The 27,507-nt window shown below is 46.5% G+C and overlaps 1 protein-coding gene across 1 annotated transcript; it reads right to left on the bottom strand.

Annotated features, from left to right (window-relative positions):
* Window positions 1-5,881: 5,881 nt before the first annotated feature.
* LOC126531975 (uncharacterized) lies at window positions 5,882-25,029 on the bottom strand. Its single transcript, XM_055070474.2, has 5 exons — window positions 25,009-25,029; window positions 23,724-24,468; window positions 7,872-7,972; window positions 6,557-7,331; window positions 5,882-6,009 (listed from the first exon to the last, which is right to left on the bottom strand). Coding segments are annotated over exons 1-5 (1,626 nt in total). The 5' UTR covers window positions 25,012-25,029; the 3' UTR covers window positions 5,882-6,007.
* Window positions 25,030-27,507: the final 2,478 nt, after the last annotated feature.

The raw sequence follows: 27,507 nt of genomic DNA, 5'->3' as shown, positions 1-27,507 counted from the left end.
AGGAAAAGGGATAAAAAGCGGCTGTCTAATAAACACGGGGCTTTTTAGGTACGTGGCTACATCGGAGTCGTGTCAGTCTTTCGCTCGCATCACCGCTCCGGCAGCGGACACGACAACTTCAATATATGCCCGCCATATACGCGCAATAAATGACGGACTACAGCGATAGCGTCAATAGCGTACGACTGGTCGAAGCTGAATGTTTCGCGACGGTCCATAGGAGTCGGCGAGTTACTAGCGATAGTACATCTTTGCTACAAGGTATTACAACGTACGAAACGGCTACGTTTCAAGAATTGCGCGCAGAAAGAACAAAGCTGTTCTAAGTGAGCACACCTACTAGCGATTAGGCAGAAAATAATCAGATAGCGATCGCCACCGAGGAAGTCAGAAATCTGACAAGCCGCTCCTTCAAAATATTTGTCAAATAAAGAACGAAGAGCAAAGTACATAAATCCTGATTCAATTTGTAAGCGATAAGTTGGGTAGCTTGGAATACATACTTGGCCCCGCTTTTAAAACAAGCACGATATACGAGGCTCGCGCCATTTGAACGTAGCTTAATCAGCTCCGAAAGCGCTTTTACATATTCTCCGAAGCGGTGGCCTAAGCTTTGTTCCGTCCACCCAGTCACCGTCTGCGATATCTCCGGAAACAAAGCTTTGCTAAGCTGCACCGGCGTCATACGAACCCAATCTAAACACGGAGGCAGCGAAGGCAGTTGAGGCACGCAATAGACGCGTCACCATGTTATAAAACATGGCAACACCCACGGGAGCGCCGCGAGAAGGGTAAGTTCGAGCGGAGATAACGTAAGTGCAGCTAGGCTGGCTAGAACTGGGAGATGTGAAAACCAGCGGCTCCAAGCTTGGCGGGATGCGCGATCCCGCCGCAATGGCGCAGTCATCGGGGACGCGGAGCGCGGTAGCTGCTCGCGGCGTCTGTCGCATGGCACTGGCGGCGCGCGTTGCCTGCGTAAGCTGCGTAACCTATGTAAGCTGCGTTACCACGCAACAATGCTGCCGTTTCATGATGTAGGACTGTAGCACTCACAACTTCCAACGGCGGCATCAGCACGAACCATCGACCAATAAGATAATCCATCCATAATGCAACCATGCTTTATAAAACATATTTAGGAAGTAGCACATTTTTATTACAGTTGTTGTGAATACAAAATTATCTAAATATTTTTTTATAATTTATCTACATGGAAGAGTAACCAGAGGCTGTTACAGTAGATGGGCGGTATCTTTCTCAAATATTTTATTGTTTCTTTTTTTCTTGCTTTGAAATTAGCGCGCTCAAGCTTGCAAGACATACTGGCTCTTGGCGCGGCTGTCACTGGCATTTATTGTCGACGATCTTGTTCATTTACGTATTTTTTTTTTCATAATGAACCTTTGAATGGCGCCTAAGGTTGTGCAATCGCGGAGTCAGTATGTATGCTCAATGTTGTAGAGAAATTGAGACTGAAGGCTGCTTCATGACATCATATCAAATAGCTTAATCAGCAACAGTATTCGTGACTCTGTGGTGGATGGTACATTCCTTAATTCCTTAAGGTAGGCAGGAATTCAATCTATTTATATTATACTGTGTTCACTTGCTGCTTCGTTGAGCCCCTTCGAAAGGAAATTAATTCTTGGGATAAAAAAAAATCTAACGACTAGTGAAGTTAGTTCTGGGCAACGCTTGGTAGCCAGATTGTGGTACGCTGCTGCCGGCACTACGTAGGCTGCTTAGAATCTTTGAACACATACATCTTAAGGACGACGGGTTTGTGCGACCATCTGTGACTATTAACGCGATTTCTGTAAGACCACACGCGTCAGCGAACTCGCCACAATTTCCTTCTTTCCTTCCCTCCTCTCTCTCCCTGTGATCTTTGTTTTCCCCTTTCCCATTCCCCCGGTGTAGGGTAGCCAACCGGACGTTATTCTGGTTAACCTCCCTGCCTTCTACTTTTCTCTTTCCTCCTTGAACACATACAGATTGCGCTGGACATATACATTGCTAATTATATGCGGCTGCTAAATTCTTCAGCATGAATCAAGTTGTACAGTGATTCTGACGGCTACGGAAAGGATAAGCGCTAGAAGATATCATTCCTTGGATAGTCCAGTCGCCATTTCGGCCGCAGTACTGTTTTTCCCTAGGCACACCGGAGGCATCCCTGCAGTATGTGAGAACCCGCTTTCTCGTCACGTTGCCTGCAATATAGCCAACACATGTTCCACCATCACTTCTTCTGCATCCTTGCGAACTGTAGCATGAAACCTTCCTGTTAAGCCTCGCTGCAGAACCTGCTGTACAGTGCACACACAGCGGAATTGACGTGTGGAGCTTTGTCAGCCCAGGATATGCCGTTTCGAACTCGCAAATTCCTTCTTTGCGTGGTCTTCGAATTGGATTGAGACACAAAACACCATCGCTGAGCTTTCCGTTTTTTTCGTTTTGACGGAATCTTCAATAATAAAGGTGCGCAAACCTGAGGGAGCTTTGGAAAAACACGTGAAAGGGCAAGGTATTAATGTTACGACTCCGGTTCTATTAATCTGTTCGTTCCTTTCTTTAGTCGAATGAAAAAGGTGACTTGCATGTGTTACATATGTTTCATTATTCGAACGCGTGAATCTTTTCGACTGCACTGCCATAACGATAAATTGACGTAATGGACCAGCATTGATACACCAGAAATTTGCGCGCAATTCGTATTTACTTAGAACTCTCAATAAAGTATTTCCATCCATCCGTTTATTAGTGGCACGAGGTCTAGCTCAGTTATGGAAACTGAGCAAAAGAGAAAGCATGTGCTACAAAAATTTCAACCTTCCTTTGGTAGAGCTATCCTAGCATGACGAAGAAGAGAGAGAGAGAGAGAAAAGTTTCTCCCGAAAGAAGCAGCAATTACGATACAGCTGGTAAAATGTAATGCGCAGTAAGCCCCAGTTTAGGGCGGAGTATGTTCGAGTGAACATTCGCGGTTGAGAACGAGCAAGCTGCTGATGCTGTTGTCGCTTAAACATATGGCACTCACCCATGAGGAGATATTGGCCAAATACACAATGGAAACATAAATCCCTGCTTTCTATTCACCTACTAGTACTACCTCTATTTAAATAATAACCAGTTAAAATTCTAAAATAATATGTTAAAAGTGATGATACCAACTTAGGACAAAGCCGTAAGATTAGTAAAAATGAAAGCAATCTAATTTTATTATTAAGTAAAAGGCGTTTAACATGGCAGTCTCTCTGTAAGAATAACGTACTGGTGCACAGTCTGACACACTTTCGTTTGCGCTGCGCCCAGAGAACGTGCGCGAAAACAAACAATATTAAGCACTCAGAGAGGAAGGCTCATGCGCGATAGCGGTTTCTTTAATCGGTCTTTCTTTGGGGATTATATTTTCGGCAGTGGAGAAGGAAATGGCCCAGTGATTTTATAACCCCACATGACGCACAAATGTTCAATGGTGCGAACCCGCGCCTTGTCATTTGCTGATTTCCTTTCGAGAAGTAACAGAAGTGTGAGTCGTATTCGCGTGGGGAAGTTGCGCCTCCGGGTGGTAAGATGGAAAGACTTGGCTTTTATTTCTCATTTTGGCTGTCCGGACTTATCTGGCAGGTTGTACCACAGCAACCATTAGGCTTCTTACCGCTATATCGGCTCGGTATTTCTGAAACATTTTGGCTTCACGCAATTGAGCATTGGTCTATACACATTGCAGAAAGCCATCATTTAAGAAAACTAGATGGCGTCAGTGCCATCCAATAAACACACGGAGGTGCCGAGTCCTAGAATAAGTCTAATAAAGACGAAGCACACGCGCTCACTCATTGTCATTACGTGTGAAAGAAGGAAACATAATTTAAATGCCCGCGCAGCTGCGATGACAGCGTGCTTGAACACGAAGAAGGAGTGGACGCCAGCTCTAACCAGTACACATGTAGCGCGGACTTTAGCCGACGAGGGCAGTTGCTGGTGGTATCGTGCCTTCCAGGATTAGTATTATCCACTGCTGCATAATCGGCAGTGGCCCTGAGGTAGAATTTTGGGATGCCGCTTTGTAGGTCAAAAGTTTAAGTAGTCCTGGTTCAATAAAAACTTCTTTTTCTTTTTGTAAAAAAAAGTTAATATTTGAGGAACGACAGCGGCGGACATCCAAAGGGTCAGGGTATTGAGCCTCTAACAGCTATCGTCGTGAAAGGGAATCGTGGCTCTTCGTATGTAACCAAATGTGCTAGCGTGTCCGTGGGGCCTTCTTAAATAATATTACCTTGTTGTTTATGACTGAACGCTTGCTCTCTGTTGGTCATAACTTTTCATAGCAAGAATGCTAGAATATTGCTCAGCAATCGCTCCATAACTTCAAGAACAATGGGTGCTATACAGTTTTGAAGCGAAGATATGTTGGCCTACCCTCCCAGATTTGACATGGCTGCTGCTGCTTCTGCTGCTTCTGCTGCTCCTCTTCCTCCTCCGTCGTTCAGTCAGTCATTGATATATTTGTGGATATGTATACTAGGTTATATGTGTGATAAATGCAAGTACGCAGAAACACGGGGGTGAAGCTTATATAAAACATTTGTATTGACAAACGAAGTAGTGCCCGTACGCGTGCCTTTGTGATTTCGTAATAAACAAGTACACTTCTGCATAAAAGCTGAACGTAGAATGTTGGCTCGAAGATAATAAACGCACCAACCTCTTAATTCCTTTAGGCATAACAATCGACAGATTCTTTGCATACCAAAACTATTTTGATTTCTCCATTTAGTATGTGTAACGGAATGTTTGCCTATTCTGGGCCAGTCCTTCAGAATAGGTATGTGCCGCTGCAACATCTGAGGAACAAAATTCCTAGATGTAGCTAGATATGTGTACGCGTCGTAAGTCTGTTGCTGTCGGCCAGTCAATTCCATTCTTCCCCTCAACAAATATCGTACGTCTTTTTCGTGACACCTTAGATTGTTTATGGATTTCAGTTTGTTTATTGCGTCTTTCATTTGCTTTTACCCTATTCCATGCCGACCAGCATGTTGCCGAATGTAGTATGCGCTGCATAAAGACTGTGCGTTTTAGTGAAGAGCTCTCTGCATTTCTCAAAATATGTCTCGCTTCACATTTTGTGCCAGCTGCTCTTTCAATGGGCAAGGGGCCAAAGTTTCTTAACTTTCTCGCAATAAGACTATTTCGCACTAGAAGATCAGACGGAAAAACTACAAGATTATTTGGGTTTTATGCTTTTTTTATGGTTTTGACTTCATGCCCGCGGGAACCAGTCGTTACAGCAGCATTAGTTTCAAGCCAGGGACCACAACTGCATAGTCATAATCAAGAACACATTCAACCTCACAAGAAGTTCACGCTTTAGGACTCAACCTATAGCAAAGGAGGAGTCTCTGGGAAACTGCTGCGGTCACCTCTAGTGGTCTCCTCTAAAACTAGCGTGGCAGGGCCCCCGATAATGGAAGTGTTCAAAATGAACATTTTGGCTGAGTTTCTTCAATGCACAGCTTTCTAAGTGCTTTCGCAGTTGAATACGAGCCCTTTCTATTCACGGCGCTACACCCGAAACGTAGGTGCGTATGTTTACTTTTTCAAAGCGATACTTTGCAAGAGCACAAGCTTCATCAGTTCGTTGCCCTTCTCGTGGACTTAGGCGTGCTCGTTATTAACAGATCATTTGGAATCGAATCTGTGTACAAGACACAGGCGCAAAGCGCACGCCAAAAAAAAGCATTTATGTACCCAAATTTTCGCTCAGTGTAGCAAACACCGAGAGGACGCACATACGTAAAAGCACATGGGTACCGCAATTTTGGTTCGTAAGACACAGCAAAATCTGAAACAAAAGTGACAGGAGTCATCGATATATTGCAGTACGGACAAATTTTATTCGTCCATTTTAAAAGTCTTCGCTGAAGCCTGGAGCGACACCGAAGTGGGTGTTTACAATTTGCCTTCTTTTCCTCCTTCAAATAATTTAGAGTTGATTGGTTTCTGAAAAGGTGAAACGAAAAAGTGTATCATGTTAGATACCGGCCACTGTATGAACGACTCGAATGTAATGAATACATCTAAGCCTCTACGTCTACACGATGATAGGCAAATTAGTTTGTACCTGCAATGTTACATCGATATGGAGAAATCGTATAAATAAAAATGAATGGAACTAGAACAAAACACAACGTTGAATTCGTTGACAGAAACACACCTATAATATTCGTATGGAACTGGGCAGTAACCTGCACTCAGCTTTTTACATTCTTTGCTGTTTGCGCAGCCTAGCCTGATGACTTCATCTCTTTTTTAAAAGAGGTTTTTCACTCCCATATGGCTCCGCTCAGCTGCGGGGGATAGCTTTACAAAGAAAATACAACATACTCGGTACTGTACGATTTCTTTGAGTAGCTGTAAGGCGTGATACAATGATGAGTAACTTCTCTGTTGTGGTAGGGGCAGTTTCTGTTTGAACGTACATGCACATGTTCATTTGTGGAATTGAAGTAAGATACATATTAATAGACATAAGGAGACGTATACTTACACTTCTTCTTGCGGAGCAGAGCACCGTAGTGGAAGGGAGAGCCAAGACCGTAGCCGTAGTTCAGGCCGTAGCCAAGGAGACCGTGGCCGTAACCGTAGTGGCCAGCACCGTAGCCGAGGGTGCCAACGCCATAGCCGTAGACTGGAGCAGCGTGGTAGGCAGCGACAGCTGGGGCAGCGTGAGCAACGGTGGTCACAGCTGGGGCATGGTGGACGGTGGTGGTGGCGACAGCTGGGGCAGCGGCGTATGTGGCGACTGGGGCGTGAGCGACGGTGGCCACTGCTGGGGCGTGGTAGGCAGCGGCGTAGGTGGCCACTGGGGCGGCGACAGCGGTGGCGACTGGGGCGTGGGCCACAGTGGTCACAGCTGGGGCGTGGTAGGCGGCGAAGGCTGGGGCAGCAGCGTAGGTGGCGACTGGAGCAGCGACAGCGGTGGCGACTGGGGCGTGAGCAACGGCGGTGACAGCTGGGGCGTGGTAAGTGGTGGCGACCTTGGTCACAGCTGGAGCGGCGGCGTAAGTGGCGACGGCTGGGGCAGCGTGGGCGACGGTGGCAATAGCTGGGGCAGCGTGGGCGACGGTGGCAACAGCTGGGGCGTAGCCGGCGTAGCCAAGGCCATAGCCAAAGCCGCCGTGGCCAAGACCATAGCCGAATCCGCCATAGCCAAGACCGTAACCAAGACCATAGCCGCCGTAGCCGAGGCCATAGCCATGGCCATAGCCGGCGTAGCCAGCGAAAGCGCTGGAGGCGAGAGCCAAAAGGACGCAAGCACGGATCTGCGTAGCCATAAGGGTCCATTCTTAGCGGTCTCTCATGCAACTTTTAAACGTTGAAGATGAACCAGATTAATGCCGATATTGTGGACTGGCATTTAGGCATTGAAGCATTGTTTATATTTGATGGACTTCATTATGCGGACGTTTTTACTAATTGAGCAGGAGATAGCGTGTCCTCAGTACGTCCTTTCTCGGTTTCTTTGAGGTTCAATTATATTAGCAGAATTGTCGCTCTTAAACTTTCTTGAGTATTGGTGCTGGCAGAACCAACTCAGACAATTCCTGTGGGCTAGTAGGCCTTTGTAGCATCACGGAATTTACTCGTTATTGCCATACACTTCATTAGCGCCTGTTACATAATCAAACTGATTGTTCATAAATTTGAACAACTGCGTGTACTCATATTGGGAGTGAAGTAAGTCTACTGACGTTTTCGACAATAATGTGGCGTCATGCAACAATATTTCGGGAGCAACAGTTGTATCGAAATCGTTCAGTACTGATTTTGCTACAGAGAAAACTCGGGACAATGCTGCTTACCATGGCGACTTTAGAGCTGCTGCTGAGCCAACTGCTAAACTTGCTCGGTTCTGGAGCCCTTATATACGAAAAATTCTTGCCTGAAGTCGTGGACACGTGGTATCAATAAGTGAGGCCGAGAATTTCACTCGCTTTGGTATTCCGCACGACACCGTAACAGACCAAGCGAAAGTGCAGGGCTGTGATCTACGCGCTTTGAACTGCAATGAAGGCCGCGCCCTCACCTTGAGAATAACTCTCCTGAAGGACACGAAGGAAGGTAGGGGAAATAAAGTGACACATGGTGCACTGCGCGTTGCGTAATAGTGATGAATATATTTGAGGGGACATATACGAGCCTATATGTGCGAAGAATGTAAATACGTGTAACAGCACATGGGCTTACATAGGGTGCCTCAGCTATCCAGCACCGAGCTACAAAAAAAAAAAGAGGATATTGATTATTCTACGTGCGTAGGGCAAAGTGCATCTTGGTGCAGTACTTTTGAGAAACTGCCAGCAATTTATGGTCACTGACATTCAGTCGCGACGGAAGAGTTATTATGCAGGCTGTTACTGGCCGTTTAAATTTGAAAATGTAATTAGGGGATTGTAGATAGTTGTAACAGACGTCATATTTACGTGTGTTAAGTACGCTACAAACAGCTGTTTACTTTTTTCCCCAAATAGAGAATGTCTGCGAAATATGACAAACACCACATGACTGCAAGCGCGTGCGCACGGAGTAGCAGCCTCATCAAACAGTCTCAGTGAGAAAATAGAGAAGAATATTTTAGCAGCGTCCGTGGGGGTGCAGGATTCCTGTGTTTGATGGAGGCCTCAGTCCAGGGCCCCACTGGCGCTGTACGAGCTGATCAAGGCAGCGCATTTCGTTGACCTTGATGCCCAATCGCCGGGAGCTGTTCATGCTTCCTGCAAAGAACACGCATGCTGTTATCGCAGTCACACGGCACAGTAATGCACGAACAGCTGGCTTGTACAGTGATCTTAATGTTTTTATTGAAGTTGCTGCTATTACACGTGCTCTGTTGTGTGGGCCCAAGTGTCATATTCGCGGACCTTCTCCATTTGCCGGAAAAAAGTGAACATGAGTTGTGTGCCCTGCTATGTACACTTCATTGTTACGCACCTCTACAACCGCCTAATTGAGATCTTGGAAATTGTAACAGGAATTAAAAAGTTAGCGAATTGCGTTTGTTTCACAGATCGCGTCACGGAACAGACATTACTAGCGTTTTCTTAACAAGCCTCTTAGCAACATGCACTTGGTATTATTCGCGTAGATTATTCCGTGTTTATATTATGAGCTTCCTGCATGATAGCTGGGTCACCCAGTATAACAAATTGAATGACAAATTAGTGCGAAAGAAAAAATTGTCATCCAGCTGACACAATAGTGCCAGTAAGCTGATCCCCGTTGTGCGCAATCAGCAAAATAAATTCCTGCGTAGAAGCTGGACTTTCAATTTCCGATAAAAGCAGACACAAATATACGTAGTGGCGTTAGTTGTTCAGGAAAGAAGAAGACGAAGTGCTTCTCTTGCGGAACACATCTCGGCCGTGTCTGTGTTTTTCTGGACTTCTTACTGCACCTGTGGGGTCTACCGCCCCCTCTATCGCGGTGATGGATGTACAACACCCCGAGGATCCTCCCGGTTCCCGTTCACCCGCGGACATCGGTTCGAGGAAGCGAGGAAATACGTCGAGTGGTAGCGCGGACACAGAGCTGTACTGCGCATCAGGTGACGAGTCCTCGGAAGACAGCTTTCGACTTGTCCAGTACCGCAAGGCCAAACGAAGAATTATCAACTCATCTTCGGCGTCCAGCTCGAACACTGTGAAAACAGCTCCTCAGCAATGGCCTCACTCCATCCTGTTTGTGCCACAGAACGCTACCGACAACCTGCGCGTCCTCAACAGGCAAGCCCTCTCCGTGTATCTAGAAAACACCGTGCCAAATGAGATCAAGGATGTTAGGATAAACACTAGGCGAAACATCCTGGCAATCGATGTGATGAACCCGAGTGCACTGACCATACTACAACATGTAACGCAGCTGGGAAACATCAAGGTCCGATCCATCGTGCCGACGAATGGTGCCACAATAACAGGAGTCATCTATGACATTGACAATGAAATATCTAATGCCGACCTTCCAATTCTCATAAAACCGGCAAGCGAACACAACGTGATTGTGCATGTTGGTCGCATCGGCAACACACGTTGTGTGAGGATAACCTTCAAAGGCGACTGCCTTCCACCCTACGTGAAGGTCGGCCACTTTCGCCACCAAGTTCGACCATTTATTCCAAGACCAATGCAATGCTTCAATTGTCAGAAGATTGGACATGTGAAGGGTGTTAGCCGAAATTCGGCCGTGTGCCCTCGATGTGCCGAACCCCACTCAGAAGACAACTGCAGCGCAACCACGTTGAAGTGTCCTAACTGTCAAGGTGTTCACTGCGCCTCTTCCAAAGACTGTCCCCAGATCAAGAAAGAGATCACCATTCTTAAACAAATGGTGAGAGACAACTCTCCCCACAAAGAGGCTGCTGTGAAAGTACGGCGAAGACGACGTCACCGACGAAGGTCTTCCCGGCGGAAAACATCAGGCTTTCAGGAAAAGTCACCTCGTCAAGCATCATCATCAGCAGATGTTTCCAGCACTCCGAACACCGATGTTGGAAGGGAGAAAACTGCCAGATCTCTCTCCACAAAGGAATGGCCGCCACTTCCGCGTACACGACCGCCAGAAGAGGCGCAGAAGAAGCCGCTCCCAGTACAGCAAGGTGCTGTATCCGAGGAGTCGCGGAAAACAGATGAGCAAGTGATAGCACTTATCAGGCCTTTAATGAATGCCATTCGCGTGCTGCTAAGCAACATGCACACACCGTCTGCCAGAAGTGCGCTTCAAGTACTGGACGCTCTGAGTCCGGTGCTTGCAACCCTTGAGTAGATCATGGCTCTACAGCCACGGTCTTTTAGGGAAGAGGTCCGACAAGCAGCTATTTTTCAGTGGAATACCCGCGGACTCAGAGCGCGCCTTTTGGACTTCCGTCGCTTCGTGTACGCCAATATGTTTCCCATTATCGTCATTTGCGAGCCAAACCTATCGAACAAAATCAGGCTTTATGGATATGAATCATTTATGTCGTCAGCTATTTATGAAAACAGTAAGGTTTTGGTGTTTATTCGCCGTGACCTCACCTACACTCATCAGCCTGTACCACCTAATGACAGTAATCAATATATATGCCTAAACGTAAGGAAAAAGAATCTGGCCTTTACTTTTGTAGGCGCCTACCTATCTCCGTCAAGTCGATTTGATTACAAAAGACTACGAGACATCCTTTCCTCAACTTCCAATCCCTGGGTCATCATTGGCGATTTCAACGCCCATCATACACTCTGGGGAAGTCCGATCATCAACGCAAGAGGCAGAGCACTGGTTTCTTTCGCCTTCAGTAATGAACTTGGGCTGCTGAATGATGGAAGTCCTACGTTCTTACGTGGCTCCACGTACAGCAGCTGTCTTGACTTGGCTTTCGTCTCATGAAGCCTAGTCAGACGTGCAGGGTGGTTTGCGGACATAGAGACGCACGGAAGCGACCATATCCCCACGTACATCAAGATCAGAGGATTGACCGCTTCCAAAACACGGGATACGATCCAAAGAGTGGACTGGCCTAAATTTCAGTCTATTATGGAAGAACACTGCGACGCCAATCCATCTTTCGACTTGGAAGAGGCAATCAAGAGCGTGGTGCAAGACACTATGCGTACTCTAACATGCTCCTCGAAACTTAATGATTTCGATGTGGAACTAGAACGACTTCGAACAATCCGACGACGTGCTGAACGAAGATACCGACGTACGAAAACAATGGACGATCTACGGACCGCCAGGCGCACGCAAAAGAAGATACAGCGCCGGTTAAACAAGCTCGAATCGCAACGTTGGGCAGCCTTCTGTGAGTCGTTAGATCCACGCAAGCCTTTATCGCAACTATGGAGAACGGTGCGCGGACTGCGGACACTTCCCGTACAGCGATTCCCATTCAAGGCGCTTGCCCTCTCTCAAAAGAGATCGGAGATTGACGTGGCAGAGGATTTCTGCGCCAGATTATCTGGCCAACTCACAGCTACCAACATTCCATCGCCTTCGAGCAGCTGTCCGCCACCACGTGATCACCGGTTGGATCTACCATTCTCGATCCACGAACTTAAGGCAGCATTAGCTTTGTGTAGCGGCACATCAGCGCCAGGACCTGACGGAATTTCCCTACCGAGCTCTGTGTCACCTGGGGGAGCGAGCGAGAGGAGTTCTTGAGGTGTATAATGAATCTTGGAGAAATGGCACGCTACCAACAACCTGGAAGACAAGTCGCCTTGTTCCACTGCTGAAGCCTGGCAAGTCGCCGTTGGAGCTCTCATCATATCGCCCGATCGCTTTGGCGAGCTGTGTGGGCAAAGTGATGGAGAGGATGGTCCTAGGACGCCTGGAGTGGTACTTGGAGTACCACAACACCTACCCAGATGCCATGGCGGGCTTCCGAAGCGGTCGATCATCGATCGATAACGTCGTCGACCTGGTGACCTACATTCAACATGAGAAATGCCGTAAGCGTCTCTGCGCATCCTTATTCCTCGACGTTAAAGGGGCGTATGACAACGTTACGCATGAAGCCATCCTCTGTGCTCTCGCAGAGGCAGGAGTGGGTGGTCGGATGTTTCAATGGATACGGAGCTATCTATCCATGCGATCCTTTTTTGTAAGCACCGAGGAAGGCCATACTTATCTGCATTATAGCTACCGCGGCGTCCCCCAGGGCGGTGTACTTAGCCCCGTGTTATTTAATCTAACACTAATTGCTCTCCTTGAGCACGTGCCAACCACAGTCAGGCTATCAATGTACGCGGATGACATCTGCATATGGACATCTGCAGTAACACGCCTACAGTTGCGAGCGAGAATTCAGAGAGCCGCCACACAAACTGCTATCTACCTCCGTAATCGAGGCCTGGAAGTTTCCTCCGAGAAATGCGCACTAGTACCATTTACGCGCAAACCCATGGCAAACTACAGTGTAACGATAAATGGCCAAATAATACGACGGGTCCGATCGTACAAGTTTCTAGGTGTCATAATCGACAGGGACTTGTCATGGAGCCCACACATATCATACGTGAAAAAACGGTTGACAGGCATCTGCCACCTGTTCAAGTTTTTCGCTGGCAAGACCTGGGGAATGTCGCCTAGTGCCATGTTACAACTGTACAGGGTGCTTTATCTAGGATTTCTGCGATACAGCTTGCCAGCAATAAACAACACAGGCAAAACGAATCTACGCACAATACAAAGTCTTCAGGGTCAAGTGCTCCGGATCTGTCTATGCCTGCCTCAGAGTACTTCAACAGTGGCTACGATAGCAATCGCTAGAGACCACCTTGTCAAGACCCACATTGAAATTGAAGTACTCAGGACCCATATAAGGCATCTAGCCAGGACTCCTCGTCACCATTTAGCCTCTCTACCAGCGGACAGGCCACAGACATCTTTCAGCCAAACGATAACTGCATATGATGAATCATTGCCAGCTTGTTTCACTCCGGCTGCGAGACCTTCGATCCCTCCATGGTGCCTCGCTCAGCCAAAAATCAACCTCGCAATACCTGGTATCTCGAAAAAAGCTGATCTGTCATCAGCAGCCCTTAGACAGCTCACGTTACTATATTTGTACGAGAACTACCGTGACTCTATGCATATTTACACTGATGGATCAGTCCTTTCAAGCAGCTCCGCGGCGGCAGTCGTCATACCAGCGAAAGCTACAACAATTAAATTTAAGACGACCCACGCGACAACATCGACGGCAGCAGAGCTCGCAGCGCTCTTTACTGCCCTTCATCACATTGGTGATGAACCGCCACACAAATGGACCATATTCTGCGTTTCGAAGGCGGCACTGCAGTCTCTACTGTCACCTTTACGACGCGGACCGCACGAACAGCTAATATTCCATATTACCGAGACGTTACACCATATAAGTGATGCAGGCCATGAAATAACCTTCCAGTGGCTTCCAAGTCACTGCGGGATTATCGGCAATGAACGGGCGGATCACACTGCCCGCTCAGCCCATACTGAGGAGCGTCACGTCCCAATTCCTCTTTCTAGAACTGACGCGGCACGGAAGCTCCGCCTACTTGCTCGGCAGTGCACCGCGTCGCAATGGAATGAGCCACATTTAAGAAATACGTGACTGTACTCACTTGATCCAACATTAAGTCTTCGAGCGCCATCACAGCTTCGCCGTAGAGACGCCACGCTGTTATATCGACTTTGGTTGGGCGTTGCCTTTACTAAAGCCTATGCCTTCCGCATAGGGATGACCGACACACCAACCTGTGACCACTGCGGCCATGAAGAATCCATTGGCCATATTTTGTGCGCCTGCCCGCAGTACAGTCCACAGAGGGCATGCCTTAGCCACGAACTTGACCAACTGGACGACCAACCGCTATCCGAAAAAAGAATTCTACAACATCGAAAGGAACTACCTTCACAGAAGAAGGCCGTGCAAGCGCTTTTGCGCTTCTTGCGATCTACCGGCCTGTGTGAACGACTTTAACTGGAACGCCTTTCGTGTGTGTGTCTCCATGTGTGCGCGTTCCTTTTTTTTAATTTCCTTTTTTTAAAATTTTTTTTCGTTTTCCTCTCTATCATCTTTCCAACCCCTATCCCCCATCCCCAGTGTAGGGTAGCAAACCGGAGACTCATATCTGGTTAACCTCCCTGCCTTTCCTCTTCATTCTCTCTCTCTCTCTAGTTGTTCAGGAATAATACACACCGATCTGGTAAATCTTCGCTTCATACATTGCAACAGATTGACCTGAATTGAGTTGAATTTATTCTGTAACAAACTTGCGACGATGCAGGCAACAAAGCTGCATATTGAAGCTTGAGGGGTACCTGGCCACCGCATACACAGGGAGCTTCGTAGCAGTTGATCGAAAGTACGCGTTCTACATAATGCTGTTAACGAAAATAAAATTGAAAGGAATTCATAGAGAAAAACACATTTGCGTTGGAACTCGATATTGTTTTCAGACATGTCACTGTGCAAATAATTTTCCCTATTCAAAAAAGAAATGTTACTTGTAGGGAACATGGTGTTCAACCAGGCTAATGCCTCTAAATCTTGTTAAAACTAAATTCATTTCTTTTACTAATCAAGCACCCCGAACTTCATCACCTTACATTTTAAACCACAGCCTTGTTGAACAAGTTTCCAGCTACAAACATCTTGGCGTACACCAGGCCCCATCTTGACGTGGAATAATCACATCAACCATATTCTCGCATCAGCAAACCGTTCGCGTGGTTTCTTTAAACATAACCTCAAACTCGCTCCCGTAACCTTACGCAAATTAGCGTACACAACACTAATACGCCCTAAAATAGAGTACGTTTCAGCCATATGGGATCCCCATCAGACATACGCAATAACTGACTTATAAGCGCTGCAGAACCGCGGTGTAGGCTTCATATTTTCAGAGTGTTCATGACAAACCAGTGTAACAGCATTAAAAATTGCCCCGAGCTTGAAGCCCTATCCCTTCATCGTAATATATATCGTTTAACACTATTCCATAAGCTTTACTACACGTATCTCTCCGTAAGGAGTTCATTTGTGAACCCTCAGCCATTTTTCCGCGTCGTGATCATTCACACAAAATCAAATGCATCATGTGTCATTCCCTCGCATTTGGTCAGTCACTTCTACCTCGCACCGCGAGAGTGGAATAATCCCGCCGTCGCACTGTGTCACGGAAACAAATGACTCGAAATTTACAGACGCTCTGCGAATTAACATGCATACATAATATGTAACGTTTCACTCTGTGATTTGTAAACAGATTTTTTTTTCATGCACCGATAATCAATGTCTCCGTAACGTTGTCATAGTATGTGGAAATCGTTTAACGTTGCTGTACAGATAACTACTTTTATTAGGTTTCTTCTGTGATTTTATCTTAATGCACAGTAACTAATTTTATCCGAATTTTGTTTTTGCGTTGTATTTACATTTATACACTGTTACTTGCCTCACCGATGTAACCTTTACCCTATCTAATACCCTCCATAGAGGGCCTTTAGGGTTATTGTGAAATAAGTAAATAAAGATGGCACTTCCGAGTATTTCCATGGCCTTTAAGGACATCCTAACGCACCAGCCACGAAGAGAGTGTGCTCGCACCTAGATCGCTTGAGCGGTGGGAAACAACGGGAAGCTACACTTACGATTTAGTGAGCACCCCTTGTACTATAGTAGCTCACGCCTTGGTGCCTCCGTTACCCCTTACTTCATTAGCAAATGTAGCTGCGCTGCTATAGGAGTTGACAAAAATGACGTTTCTGCAAACAAACAATGAAGACATCGTTATTGTAGAATAACTAAGGATTAAAATTATTTTGTATGGCCCTTTGCGCTGGTACTTCATTCTGGCAAGTGTACTTTTAAAAAGATTAGGTAGGAAGTCAGCGTGCTTTGCTGTTGTGCTCGTGCTTTTTCGATCACGTTCTTTTGTTTTACTTTCTAAGTACTGATGCGCTTCAGGCAGTTATCGATTCCTCTTTAATAGTAGGAGACTGTCCGTTGCAGTTAAAACAGGTCATTTATACTTGAACAAGAATTCTATCAAATAAATGAAGAACTGTGTGACATTTAACGCTATATGTAGGGTGCCACGCGCCATCGCTCTGCCCGCAATAATTATTGTGTTATTTGGATATCACAAGTTTTAGGAAATACCTTCAGGATGTACAGCTTTCTTACTGCAAGTATATCACCCATTCGAAGAAGGGTGTCGATAGACGGGCTGTTTCAGGAAATACGCTTGAAATTCCTTGAGTATACGAAAGGTGCAATAATTAATTCATTCGCGATTCGATTTGTTCTCAGAATCATACATTTGAATTTCACTCAAAGCTGCAATTACACTATCAAAATTAGACTCAGTATCCCTTTATCTGTCTCGTGGCTTGAAATATGCTTATTTTTTAGTGCTTTTGTAATTTAACACATTATTTCAAGACGTGGCCGTCTCAACGTATACTGCGATTTGTAAGATTATAGCCAGATCACTCGTGTGTTTAACTAATATAGAGCAGTACTAATTCCTAAGAGTATCTTTGACAATTTTTATATGAAGCTTCAACAAAGCACGCCAAGGAACATGAATGAAACTAACAATTTTATATTATAGTGCAAGTACATACTAAAAAATAGGCACGTGGCTCCTAGTTGTCTACTTTTTAAGTCCAATCACGCGAAAATACTTTTTATAAAGGTTTCGTGGTGACAATACGAGCCATAGTGATGCCCATGGTATGCGGGAAGGCAGTATCTTCGTAAATGTGAAAACGGGTAACTTCTTATTGTATTACGAGCATTTGTTTTCACTCTTTGCAGCATGTACCTGGTTCGTTTTTTACTGCGTTCCCTAAGTCCTCGAAGCAATCGTTGTCAGGTCAGTGAGCATGCAGTAGCGTCGTCACACTTGATTATAGCGGTCGATCAGCTTTTCTGCGCAAGCAGGGTGGTCTAGTATGCGTTGTACTGGGGCTGGAGCCTACACGGGCTTTGTTCGGTTTCGGTAGAGTGCTATATGGTGATGTGGAGCGATGGACAATATTTACAGTAATTAATAAGAACATCTGCACAGGCGGTGTTCATAATGTAGGAGATTAGACTGCTAGATAAGCTTCATTCAAAGATAGGTCTGAAATCGACTGCGTGCTCTTGTGCGAATGAAAGCCCCCACAGGACGAGAATGATTGCTAGTAATAATTTGTACATACGCTGTCGAAGCGCTGACGGGCAAAAGCAACCCACGCTGGGAAAAATAAAGTTCCATTTAATATTAGCCGAACACCATTTTAAACTGACGCGCACTGATAAGCGCCTACCATTGTTTGATACATCGTTAAAGCAGCCCATACATCAGATCGGAAAACGTGGGCAGCCCGACAGAAGCTTCTGTGTCTTCACTGCTGCTGTTACAAAAATTATGTTGCCGAGTCAACCAAAGCGCAAATTTTGCACCGTTTTATTGTGGAAGTGTTAGGGGTATTGGAAGCTAGTTTTGACGACTAGTTGAGCTTTTATTTTTCCAGACTCGCCAGTCTGCAATGAATTGTCAAATATCGCAAATGCTTAAAGTTCAGTGCTCATTTTAGGCGGCGTCGGACGTTGCTAGTAGAATAATTTGAACACAAATGTTGTGCATAATAACTGAAATAAGTGCCTGCATAAATGCTGAAGACGTAATGTTGGCTCATACTTACTGAAACACACCAAACTCTTAATGCTGTAGCACGTAACAAACAACAAATTGTTTGCATGACATGATTGTATTTGATTTATCATCCTGAATGAGTTGCTTGCGTTTCCGCCTGTGATTGGTCGGGCGCCTCGTGACGCCAACAATGGCGTTCGCCCGGACCGACCGCTACCGCTACACATGAAGCACGGTGCAAGGTGATTTGGCGCTGTTGTTTTGCTGAGACGGTTATGGTAAATTTCGAGATCTTGCCTTTCTCTGAGGAGTTCGGCGTTGCTCCCTACATGTACGAGCCGATTGCGAGGAGCCGGCCTCTCCAAGAAGCAAGAGATGCTGGTAGCAAGCAGTGCTTTCGACGTGAACGAAACCGAAGTGTTAGCATCTCCTCATGTTAGAAAGGTTCTTTGGTGAGGATGTTTTTTGCAAAGCTGCATTCAGTGATCCAGTGAGTTCGTTTCCGGAGAAACAACTGTACTGTTATGTTCCTGCATGCCTCCTCGTGGAACGTAAGCGGGGATGCGATCGTCGGCATTTGTGTGCTGCCCCAGAGCTGTCAGGAATCTACGTAGACGGTTTACATGCTGGAAAAGCTTTCCGGCTCTTGTAGCACGTGTAGTGACCTTTATCAGCGCGCCATCCGCACGCTACTCGTAACCGGAGCCGTAAAGGCGGCGAATTCCGTCGGCAACGTGAGACGGCTGGTTTCTCTCTGTGCGCGAGAGAAGGGGGAGCGCAGCATCCTGGCGTGCGCCTGCTTTCAAACACATGCAAACTTTACACTTGCACTGCGTTATGGTAGCTGCATGTAGGCTGTCTCACAACACACGGGCGAATAGAAAATTAACGGCGGTTTGCGATGAAACCTGCGTCAAGGGTGGGAGATAAACATGCACCTTCCGTTCAGCGTGCTAACACGAAGGAGCTAGTAGTAAATTATAATCCAGGTTTGGATGAGTTCGTGTATTCATAAGGTCTTCCAAGACCAGTTACCATCCGTCCGCCCGCACCCGTACCATCTTTGTGTATTCGTTGCCCCGACATCTCGCGCGGCGTTTTGAAAGCCTTCTAGCAGCAAGTCGTACTCTCACTCATTCACGCATTATTGAAAACTCTGGTAGTAATCGTCGTCACGGAAGTGGTTAGAGTACAGCGCTATTGATCTTGAGCGCTTGAAGTTCTTTCGATCCACAGCCGCGTCCCACTTAGCTGAAAGCTTCTTGTCTTGCGGGAACTAATGGAACATCTGAATATCGTCGCTGCCGCTGGTGTTCGTGCAACCGTAGGCTGTACAGAACGCCGGCATGATCGGCCTACCAGTTCGTTTGATGCTGCCCACGTCAACTACCACTCTACATACACAAAAATAAACGAATGCAGGGTCGAGCGAAGCAGATTAGGACGGCACGTACGCAGAAATAAGCACAGTCAGGCACGGTCGCGGAGACTGCGAAGTAACGGAACACCAGCGCTGACGTCACTGCGCCGCGGTTTCCGGTCTCCGCTCGCACTGTCAGCGTCAGCAGCAGCGCGCGGCGCTCGACGGGGGGCTGAGCTACAGTGCAATTTCAACCGACGATTATGTCGCTCCTAAATGAAAAATCCCCCCAAAATTTTACCTGCATGGTTTATAAGGTTCCCGCATCCGTATATGAGCGTCTTATTAAATTCGACAGACTCTTCAGCTTCCCTTTAACCCACACAGCACACTAATAGCTTGGAGTCATGTGCGTTGGACCTGCATATTGCTTTCAAACACGTCACTGTGAAACTCATTACCGTCTCATCTGAACAAGTCACCTTGCTTGTAATAATACAGATTACACCTTTACTCGTTTGTTTTTATATATGATCATTGTACGGTTTAGCCTTGTGACGTTAATTGTTCCTAATAATGGATTGTTTTTTTCAACCATTTCTGAACACCAGAAAGAAACGCGCCGTCTTGTATTGTGCAGCATAATTGCAGGATTTTTTGAATTTCCACCGAGTGCTAATGGAAAGAACAAGTGTCAGTGTGTTCACTCTGGGAAGTCGCTGTGCATGTATTAATCTCAAATATGACCTCATCAGACTCAGTAACGTGCATTTAAAAGGACAATTATTTTGACGCTCTGAACAAGCCTGGAGTGTAACATGTTCCGTTACGGGTCATAAACTAGCACTACCCATGTATTCTGTTACGTTTCGCCTCCGACGCGCGGTATAGCCGGCGCGGACGCAAAGGAGGCGCCGGGGCTTCGTTCAAAGCGGCGGACATTTCGGCCCGTTCAGCGCTGCCGCAACGCCTCCTGCCATGCGCGTCCAGGCATGTTTCAATGCCACGTGTCTTCGTGTGTGCGTGTGTGCATGTTGGTGCGCACGCTTGTCAAAGCGCGGATCCGGGGAGAGGAGCTCCCCAACTGTGAAGCGAGGGGGTCTGACCGGCGCCGGCCCGGCGGATGCGTTACCTTCTAGTCTCAACGTGCCCGAGCGGCGCCGTCACGTGCGCCTCTCGCAAGCCGTTCCTTCTTGCCCTCGACTCCGAGAGTATAAAAGCAGCAGTACACGGACGCCGAGGGAGGCTCCGATTCCTTCCGTCGAGTAACGTGCTCTCCCGTCTCTCCACTTCGGTCGACCTGACCGGCCGCTCTTTTGCGATGCTACAATAAACAAGTTGTTCTGTTAGCAGTCGACTCATCCTTTGCCAGCACCTTCGGATGCTTCCAGTTGTGCCCCAGGCCGCCAGGACAACGCTACCCTTGGGTCTTGCGACCCAAATGCAACAATTCTCACGACCCTTAAGGACACAATAGGCTAACACATGCAAAAAGAGAGGCTTGTACGCCAATCACTCTAGCGCTCCGAAAAAACTGGAGACTGCATTTTTGAGCGCCTCTTGCAGATTAGTAGCGCGGGCTTGTTGTCCCTAACATTCCTGTCGTCATTAGGAAATGTACCCGCACTGCCATTGGCGTTGCTGTCACGTATAAACAATACACATGGTAATAATAGACAATGAATAGGCATCACTTTTTTTGCTTGACCGTATGCGTACATATTTCGCTCTGGGCACTCTACTTTTAGACCTTATTAAGTAGTAGGCAAACATCTTCTGCTAATGTGGTGACGCTTTTTCAGTGCAGCTGTTCTTATTTTCTTGGCGCTGACAGTCTTTAAGCAGTTCTCCATTACTCTTTGAAGGGAGCCCGAACCACCTTTTATCGAAGCAGGGAAAGGCATTTGAAATGAAAGTAGGATATTGTAGAAATACTTTATCACAAAAAGCACTTCAATGCGTTCAGCAGAAACTGAGTTAATTGGCAATCAATCATGACCTCGGCTGCGCTCCCCGCTGCTTCCTCACGGCCTTACTAGGCTACGGCGGGGTGAGGCGTTCCCACAACGCTCCGCCTTTTAATGTCTCCGTGACTCGCAGTTCCAATATCGTCTTGGATGTTAACGTAGACGGGACGAAATGATTTTGGTGCATACCGCGGGCCGAACGTAAGCCACACGCGGTCGTCCTCAGCGAGCCGCAGTGCGCGTAGCCAGTGGACTCGTGGCGGCACCCCTCGGCGGCCGCGGTATCTACGTTGCGCAGCCGACTGCAGCTACCAATAGCAGCCACCATATGGGAATCCGGTTCACTTCGAAATAAAGCCTCCAGAAGAGAGCCAGGAACAGGCGTCTGTTTGAAAAGAGAGCTTTAAGGGGGTATGTTAGGCTAAACCCCCCAAAAAATTGAATTTGCAATTTTTTGCACGGAAAACACTATCAGGAACTAATCTGCGGAAGCGCTACCTCGAGCGTACGCTCGAAGCGGTTCAAATGTCGCGCAAATGTGGGCCGCGCGCCCTGCCGTTTAAAAATGGCGGGCGCAGGCCGGTTTGTTTATTGTTGCCGTTCGCGATTTTCTTCGTTATGGCGCGTTCTTTTTTGCTTGTGTGTGTGTGTGTGTGTGTGTGTGTGTGTGGTAAGTAAATTATTTGTGCTAAAAAATCATATAATAATCATATAATAATTAAAAGAAAATGAGACATCCTATCGTAGCAATTGCTACAAAGGAATGCCACGCGGGTTCCTCGAAAGTAAAGCATCGCAGTTGATGAAAAGCTGCTCTTTCACTGGGCAAGAGGCCAAAGTTTCTTAACTTTCTCGCAATAAGACTATTTCGCACTTGAAGATCAGACGGAAGAACTACAAGATTATTTGAGTTTTATGCTTTTTTATGCTTTTGACTTCATGGCAGTGAGAACCAGTCGTTACAGAAGAATTAGTTTCAAGCTAGGGACCACAACTGCATAATCATAATCAAGAATACATTCATCCTCACAAGAAGTTCATACTTTAGGATCCAACCTAACAAACGAGGAGTCTCTGGGAAACTGCTGCGGTCACCTCAAGCGATCTCCTCTAAAACTAGCGTAACAGGGCCCTCGCTAATGGAAATGTTTAAACTAAACATGTTGGTTGGGTTTCTTCAATGCACAGGTTTCTAAGTCTTTTCGCAGCTGAATACGAGCCCTTTCGGTTCACGGCGCTCCACTGGAAACGTAGGTGCTTATGTTTGCTTTTGCCAAGCGATACTTTGCAAGAGCACAAGCTTCATCGATTCGTTGCGCTTCTCGTGGATTTGGGCGTGCTGCTTATTAATAGAACAACTCGAATCGAATCTGTGTACAAGACACCGACGCAAAGCGTACCCCAAAAAAGCACTTCTCTACCCAAATTTTCGCTCAGTGTAGCAAACACCGACAGGACGGATATACGTCGAAGCACATAGGTACTGCAACTTTGGTTCATAAGACACAGCAAAATCTGAAAGAAATGAGAGAGGAGTCATTGATTTATTGCAGTGCGGACAAATTTTATTCATCAATTTTAAAAGTCTTCGCTGATGCCTGGAGCGGCACCGAAGTGGGTGTTTACGATTCGCATTTTCTTCCTCCTTCAAATAAATTAGAGTTGATTGGTTTCTGAAATGGGGAAACAGAAAAGTGTGTCATGTTAAATGACGGGCACAGTATGAACGACTGGAATGTAAAGAATACCTCTAAGCCTGTGCGTCTACAGGACAACAAGCAAATTAGTTTGTACCTTCAATGTTACATCGATATGAATAAATCGCATAACTAAAATTGGACTGAAATAAAACGCAATACAACTGTGAATTCGTTGACAGAAACAAAGCTATAATATTTGCATGGAACTGAGCAGTAACGTGCACTGATCTTTTTACATTTTTTGCTTTTTGCGTAGCCTAACCTGATGACATCATCCCTCCTTTTTAGAAAGCGGTTTCTGACTTCCATGGGGCTCCGCTGAGCTGCAGGCGATAGCTTTACAAAGAAAATACAACATACTCGGTAATCTACGATTTCTTTGAGTCACTGTAAGGCGTGATACAATGATGAGTAACTGCTCTGTTGTCGTAAGGGCAGTTTCTCTTTCAACGTACATACACAAGTTCAATTGTGGAATTGAAGTAAGATACATATTAAAAGACATAAGGAGACGTATACTTACACTTCTTCTTGCGGAGCAGAGCACCGTAGTGGAAGGGAGAGCCAAGACCGTAGCCGTAGTTCAGGCCGTATCCAAGGAGACCGTGGCCGTAACCGTAGTGGCCAGCACCGTAGCCGAGGGTGGCAACGCCATAGCCGTAGACTGGAGCAGCGTGGTAGGCAGCGACAGCTGGGGCAGCGTGAGCAACGGTGGTCACAGCTGGAGCATGGTGGACGGTGGTGGTGGCGACAGCTGGAGCAGCGGCGTAGGTAGCGACTGGGGCGTGAGCGACGGTGGCCACAGCTGGGGCGTGGTAGGCAGCGGTGTAGGTGGCCACTGGGGCGGCGACAGCGGTGGCGACTGGGGCGTGGGCCACAGTGGTCACAGCTGGGGCGTGGTAGGCGGCGAAGGCTGGGGCAGCATCGTAGGTGGCGTCTGGAGCAGCGACAGCGGTGGCGACTGGGGCGTGAGCAACGGTGGTGACAGCTGGGGCGTGGTAAGTGGTGGCGACCTTGGTCACAGCTGGAGCAGCGGCGTAAGTGGCGACGGCTGGGGCAGCGTGGCCGACGGTAGCAACAGCTGGGGCATAGCCGGCATAGCCAAGGCCATAGCCAAAGCCGCCGTGGCCAAGACCATAGCCGAATCCGCCATAGCCAAGCCCGTAACCAAGACCGTAGCCTCCGTAGCCGAGGCCATAGCCGTGGCCATAGCCGGCGTAGCCAGCGAACGCGCTGGTGGCGAGAGCCAAAAGGACGCAAGCACGGATCTGCGTCGCCATAAGGGTCCATTCTTAGCGGTCTCTCATGCAACTTTTATACATTGAAGATGAACCAAATTAATGCCGATATTGTGGACTGGTATTTAGGCACTGAAGCATTGTTTATATTTGATGGACTTCATTATGCGGACGTTTTTACTAAATGAACTGGAGATAGCGTGTCCTCAGTATGTACTTTCTATGGTTCTCTGAGGTTCAATTATTTTAACGGTATGGTCACTCTTAAACTTTATTGAGTGTTGGCGCTGGTATAACACGCTCAGAAAATTTCTCTGGGCTAGTAGGCCTTTCTACCATCATTGAACTTACTCCTTATTACCGCACACTTCATTAGCGCCTGTTACATAACCAAATTGATTGTTCATAAATTTGAACAACTGCGTGTATTCATATTGGGAGTTAAGTACGTCTACTGACGTCTTCGACAATAGTGTGGCGTCATGCAAAAATATTTCGGAAGGAACAGTTGTATCGAAATCGCTCAGTACTGATTTTCCTACAGAGAAAACTCGAGACAATGCTGCTTACCATGGTGATTTTAGAGCTGCTGCTGCGCTAACTGCTAAACTTGCTCGGTTCTGGAGCCCTTATATACGAAAAATTCTTACCTGAAGCCGTGGACATGTGGTATCAATAAATGATGCCGTGAATTTCACTCGCTTTGGTATTCCGCACGACACCGTAACAGACCAAGCGAAAGTGCAGGGCTGCGTTCTACGCGCTTTGAACTGGAATGAAGGCCGCGCCCTCACCTTGAGAATAACTCGCCTGAAGGACTCCAGTGAAGGTAGGGGCAATAAAGTGATATGGGGTGCACCGCGCGTTACGTAATAGTGATGAATATATTTGTGGGGACATATACGAGGTTATATGTGCGATGAATGTAAATACGCGTAACAACAAACGGGCTTACATGGGTGCCTCAGCTATCCAGCACCGAACTACAAAGAAAAAAAAGAAGATATTGATTATTCTACGCGCGTAGGGGAAAGTGCGTGTTGGTGCAGTACTTTTGAGAAACTGCCATCCATTTTTGGTCACTGACATTCAGTAGCGACAAAAAAGTAAATATGTAAGCTTTTAATGGCCGTCTAAATTTGAAAACTTAATTTGGGGATTGTAGAGTATTGTAAGAGAAGTCAAATTTATATCTGCTAAGTATGCTAGACACAGGTGTTTACTTTTCACCCGAAATAGAGAAAGTCTGCGAAATATGACAAACACCACGTGACTCCAACCCCCTGCGCACGGCATAGTAGCACAATCAAACAGTCTCAGTGAGAAAAAAGGGAAGAATATTTTAGCATCGCCCGTTGAGGGGTAGTGTTCCTGTGCTGGATGGAGGCCTCGGACCAGGGTCCCAGCGGCGCTGAGCGAGCTGTTCAGGGCAACGCCTTTCGTTGACCTGGATGGGCAATAATCGCCGGGAGCTGTTCATGCTTCCTGCAAAGAACACGCATGCGGTTATCGATGCCACTCGGCACAGTAATGCATGGACAGCTCGCTTGCCCCATGATCTTTCTTTTTTTGATGGTGCTGCTATTGCGCGTGTTCTGTTGCGCGGGCACAAGTCTCATATTCGCGAACCTTGTCTATTTGCCGTAAAAAAAGTGAACATGAGATGTGTGCCTTGCTTTGTACGCTTCATTTTTACGCTCCTTACACCCCTCTACGACCGCCTAATTCGCATCTTGGAAATTAGAACAGCAGTTAAAAAGTTAGCTAATTGCGTTTATTTCGCAGGTCGCGTCAGTGACCAAACGCTACTGGCGTTTTCTTAACAAGCTTCTTAACAACGTTCACTTGGAATTATTCGCGTCGAATATTCCGTGTTTCTTTTTTCTATATTTTTTTGAGGTTAGTGCATGGTAGCTGGGTCGCCCTATAAAACACTTAATTAAAGAAAATAAATTCCTTAATAAACGCTGGACTTTCAATTTCCGATAAAAGCGGAGGCAAATATACGTAGTATCGTTAGTTGCACAGGAATAATACACACCGATCTGATACATCTTCGCTTCACACATTGCAACAGATTTAACTTGAATTGAGTTGAGTTTATTCTGTAACAAACTTGCGATGATGCAGGCAACAAAGCTGCATATTGAAGCTTGAGGGATACCTGGCCACCACATACACAGGGAGCTTCATAGCACTTGATCGAAAGCACGCGTTTTACATAATGCTATTAACGAAAATAAAATTGAAAGGAATTTCATAGAGAAAAACACACATGCGTTGGAACTTGATATCGTTTTCAGATACCTCACTGTGAAACCAATTTTCTTCATTCCCGAAGAAATCATGTTGCTTGTAGAGAGCCAGATTATACCTACACTCGTTTCTTCTTTTGGCGTAACCATTCTGCGGTTTACTTATGTGACAATAAATGTTACAATTTATTGGCTCTCATACGCGCAGTTTATTGATATCAGAAATACGCTGTGTTTTAACTATATATAACTTCAGTATTTCTTTTTCTCATTTTACGTAGTACTAACAGGAAGAATTATTTTCAATTCGTTCGCTCTCAAACGTCAGTGCCCATGTAAGATCCAATTTGTTTACCTTCTCAGGGGCAATAAACTGAAACTGAAGCTAATCAATAATTTTGACACGCTGAGCTTGCTTGGAGATCGACACGTCCCGTTATGGAGCATAAGCTTGCGCTTCCAAGTTGTTCCATGGCCTTTAAGGACACCATAAGACAGCAGTCACCGGGAAAGAGTGCTTGCACCGAGATCACTAGAGCGGTGGGAAACTACGGGAAGCTGCATCTGTAATTGAGCGAGAACCCCTTGTAATATTGTAGCTTACGCCTTCGTGCCTCCAATACCCCTTCCTTTATTAGGAAATCTAGCTGTGCAGCTAAAGGAGTTGACAAAAACGGCGTTTCTATGAAGGAACGATAAACGCATCGCTATTTACTTATTCATGCTGTTAACCCTCACTTGAGAGTCGTTACAGGGAGGGTCAGTAATTGAATTGAGTTATAGAATAAGTAGGCATTAAAGTCATTCTACATTG

The sequence above is a fragment of the Dermacentor andersoni genome, chromosome 5, assembly GCF_023375885.2.
Source record: "Dermacentor andersoni chromosome 5, qqDerAnde1_hic_scaffold, whole genome shotgun sequence".
NCBI lineage: Eukaryota > Metazoa > Arthropoda > Arachnida > Ixodida > Ixodidae > Dermacentor > Dermacentor andersoni.
Note: the sequence above shows the minus strand (reverse complement) of the source record. Positions and strands in the feature narration are given on the sequence as shown.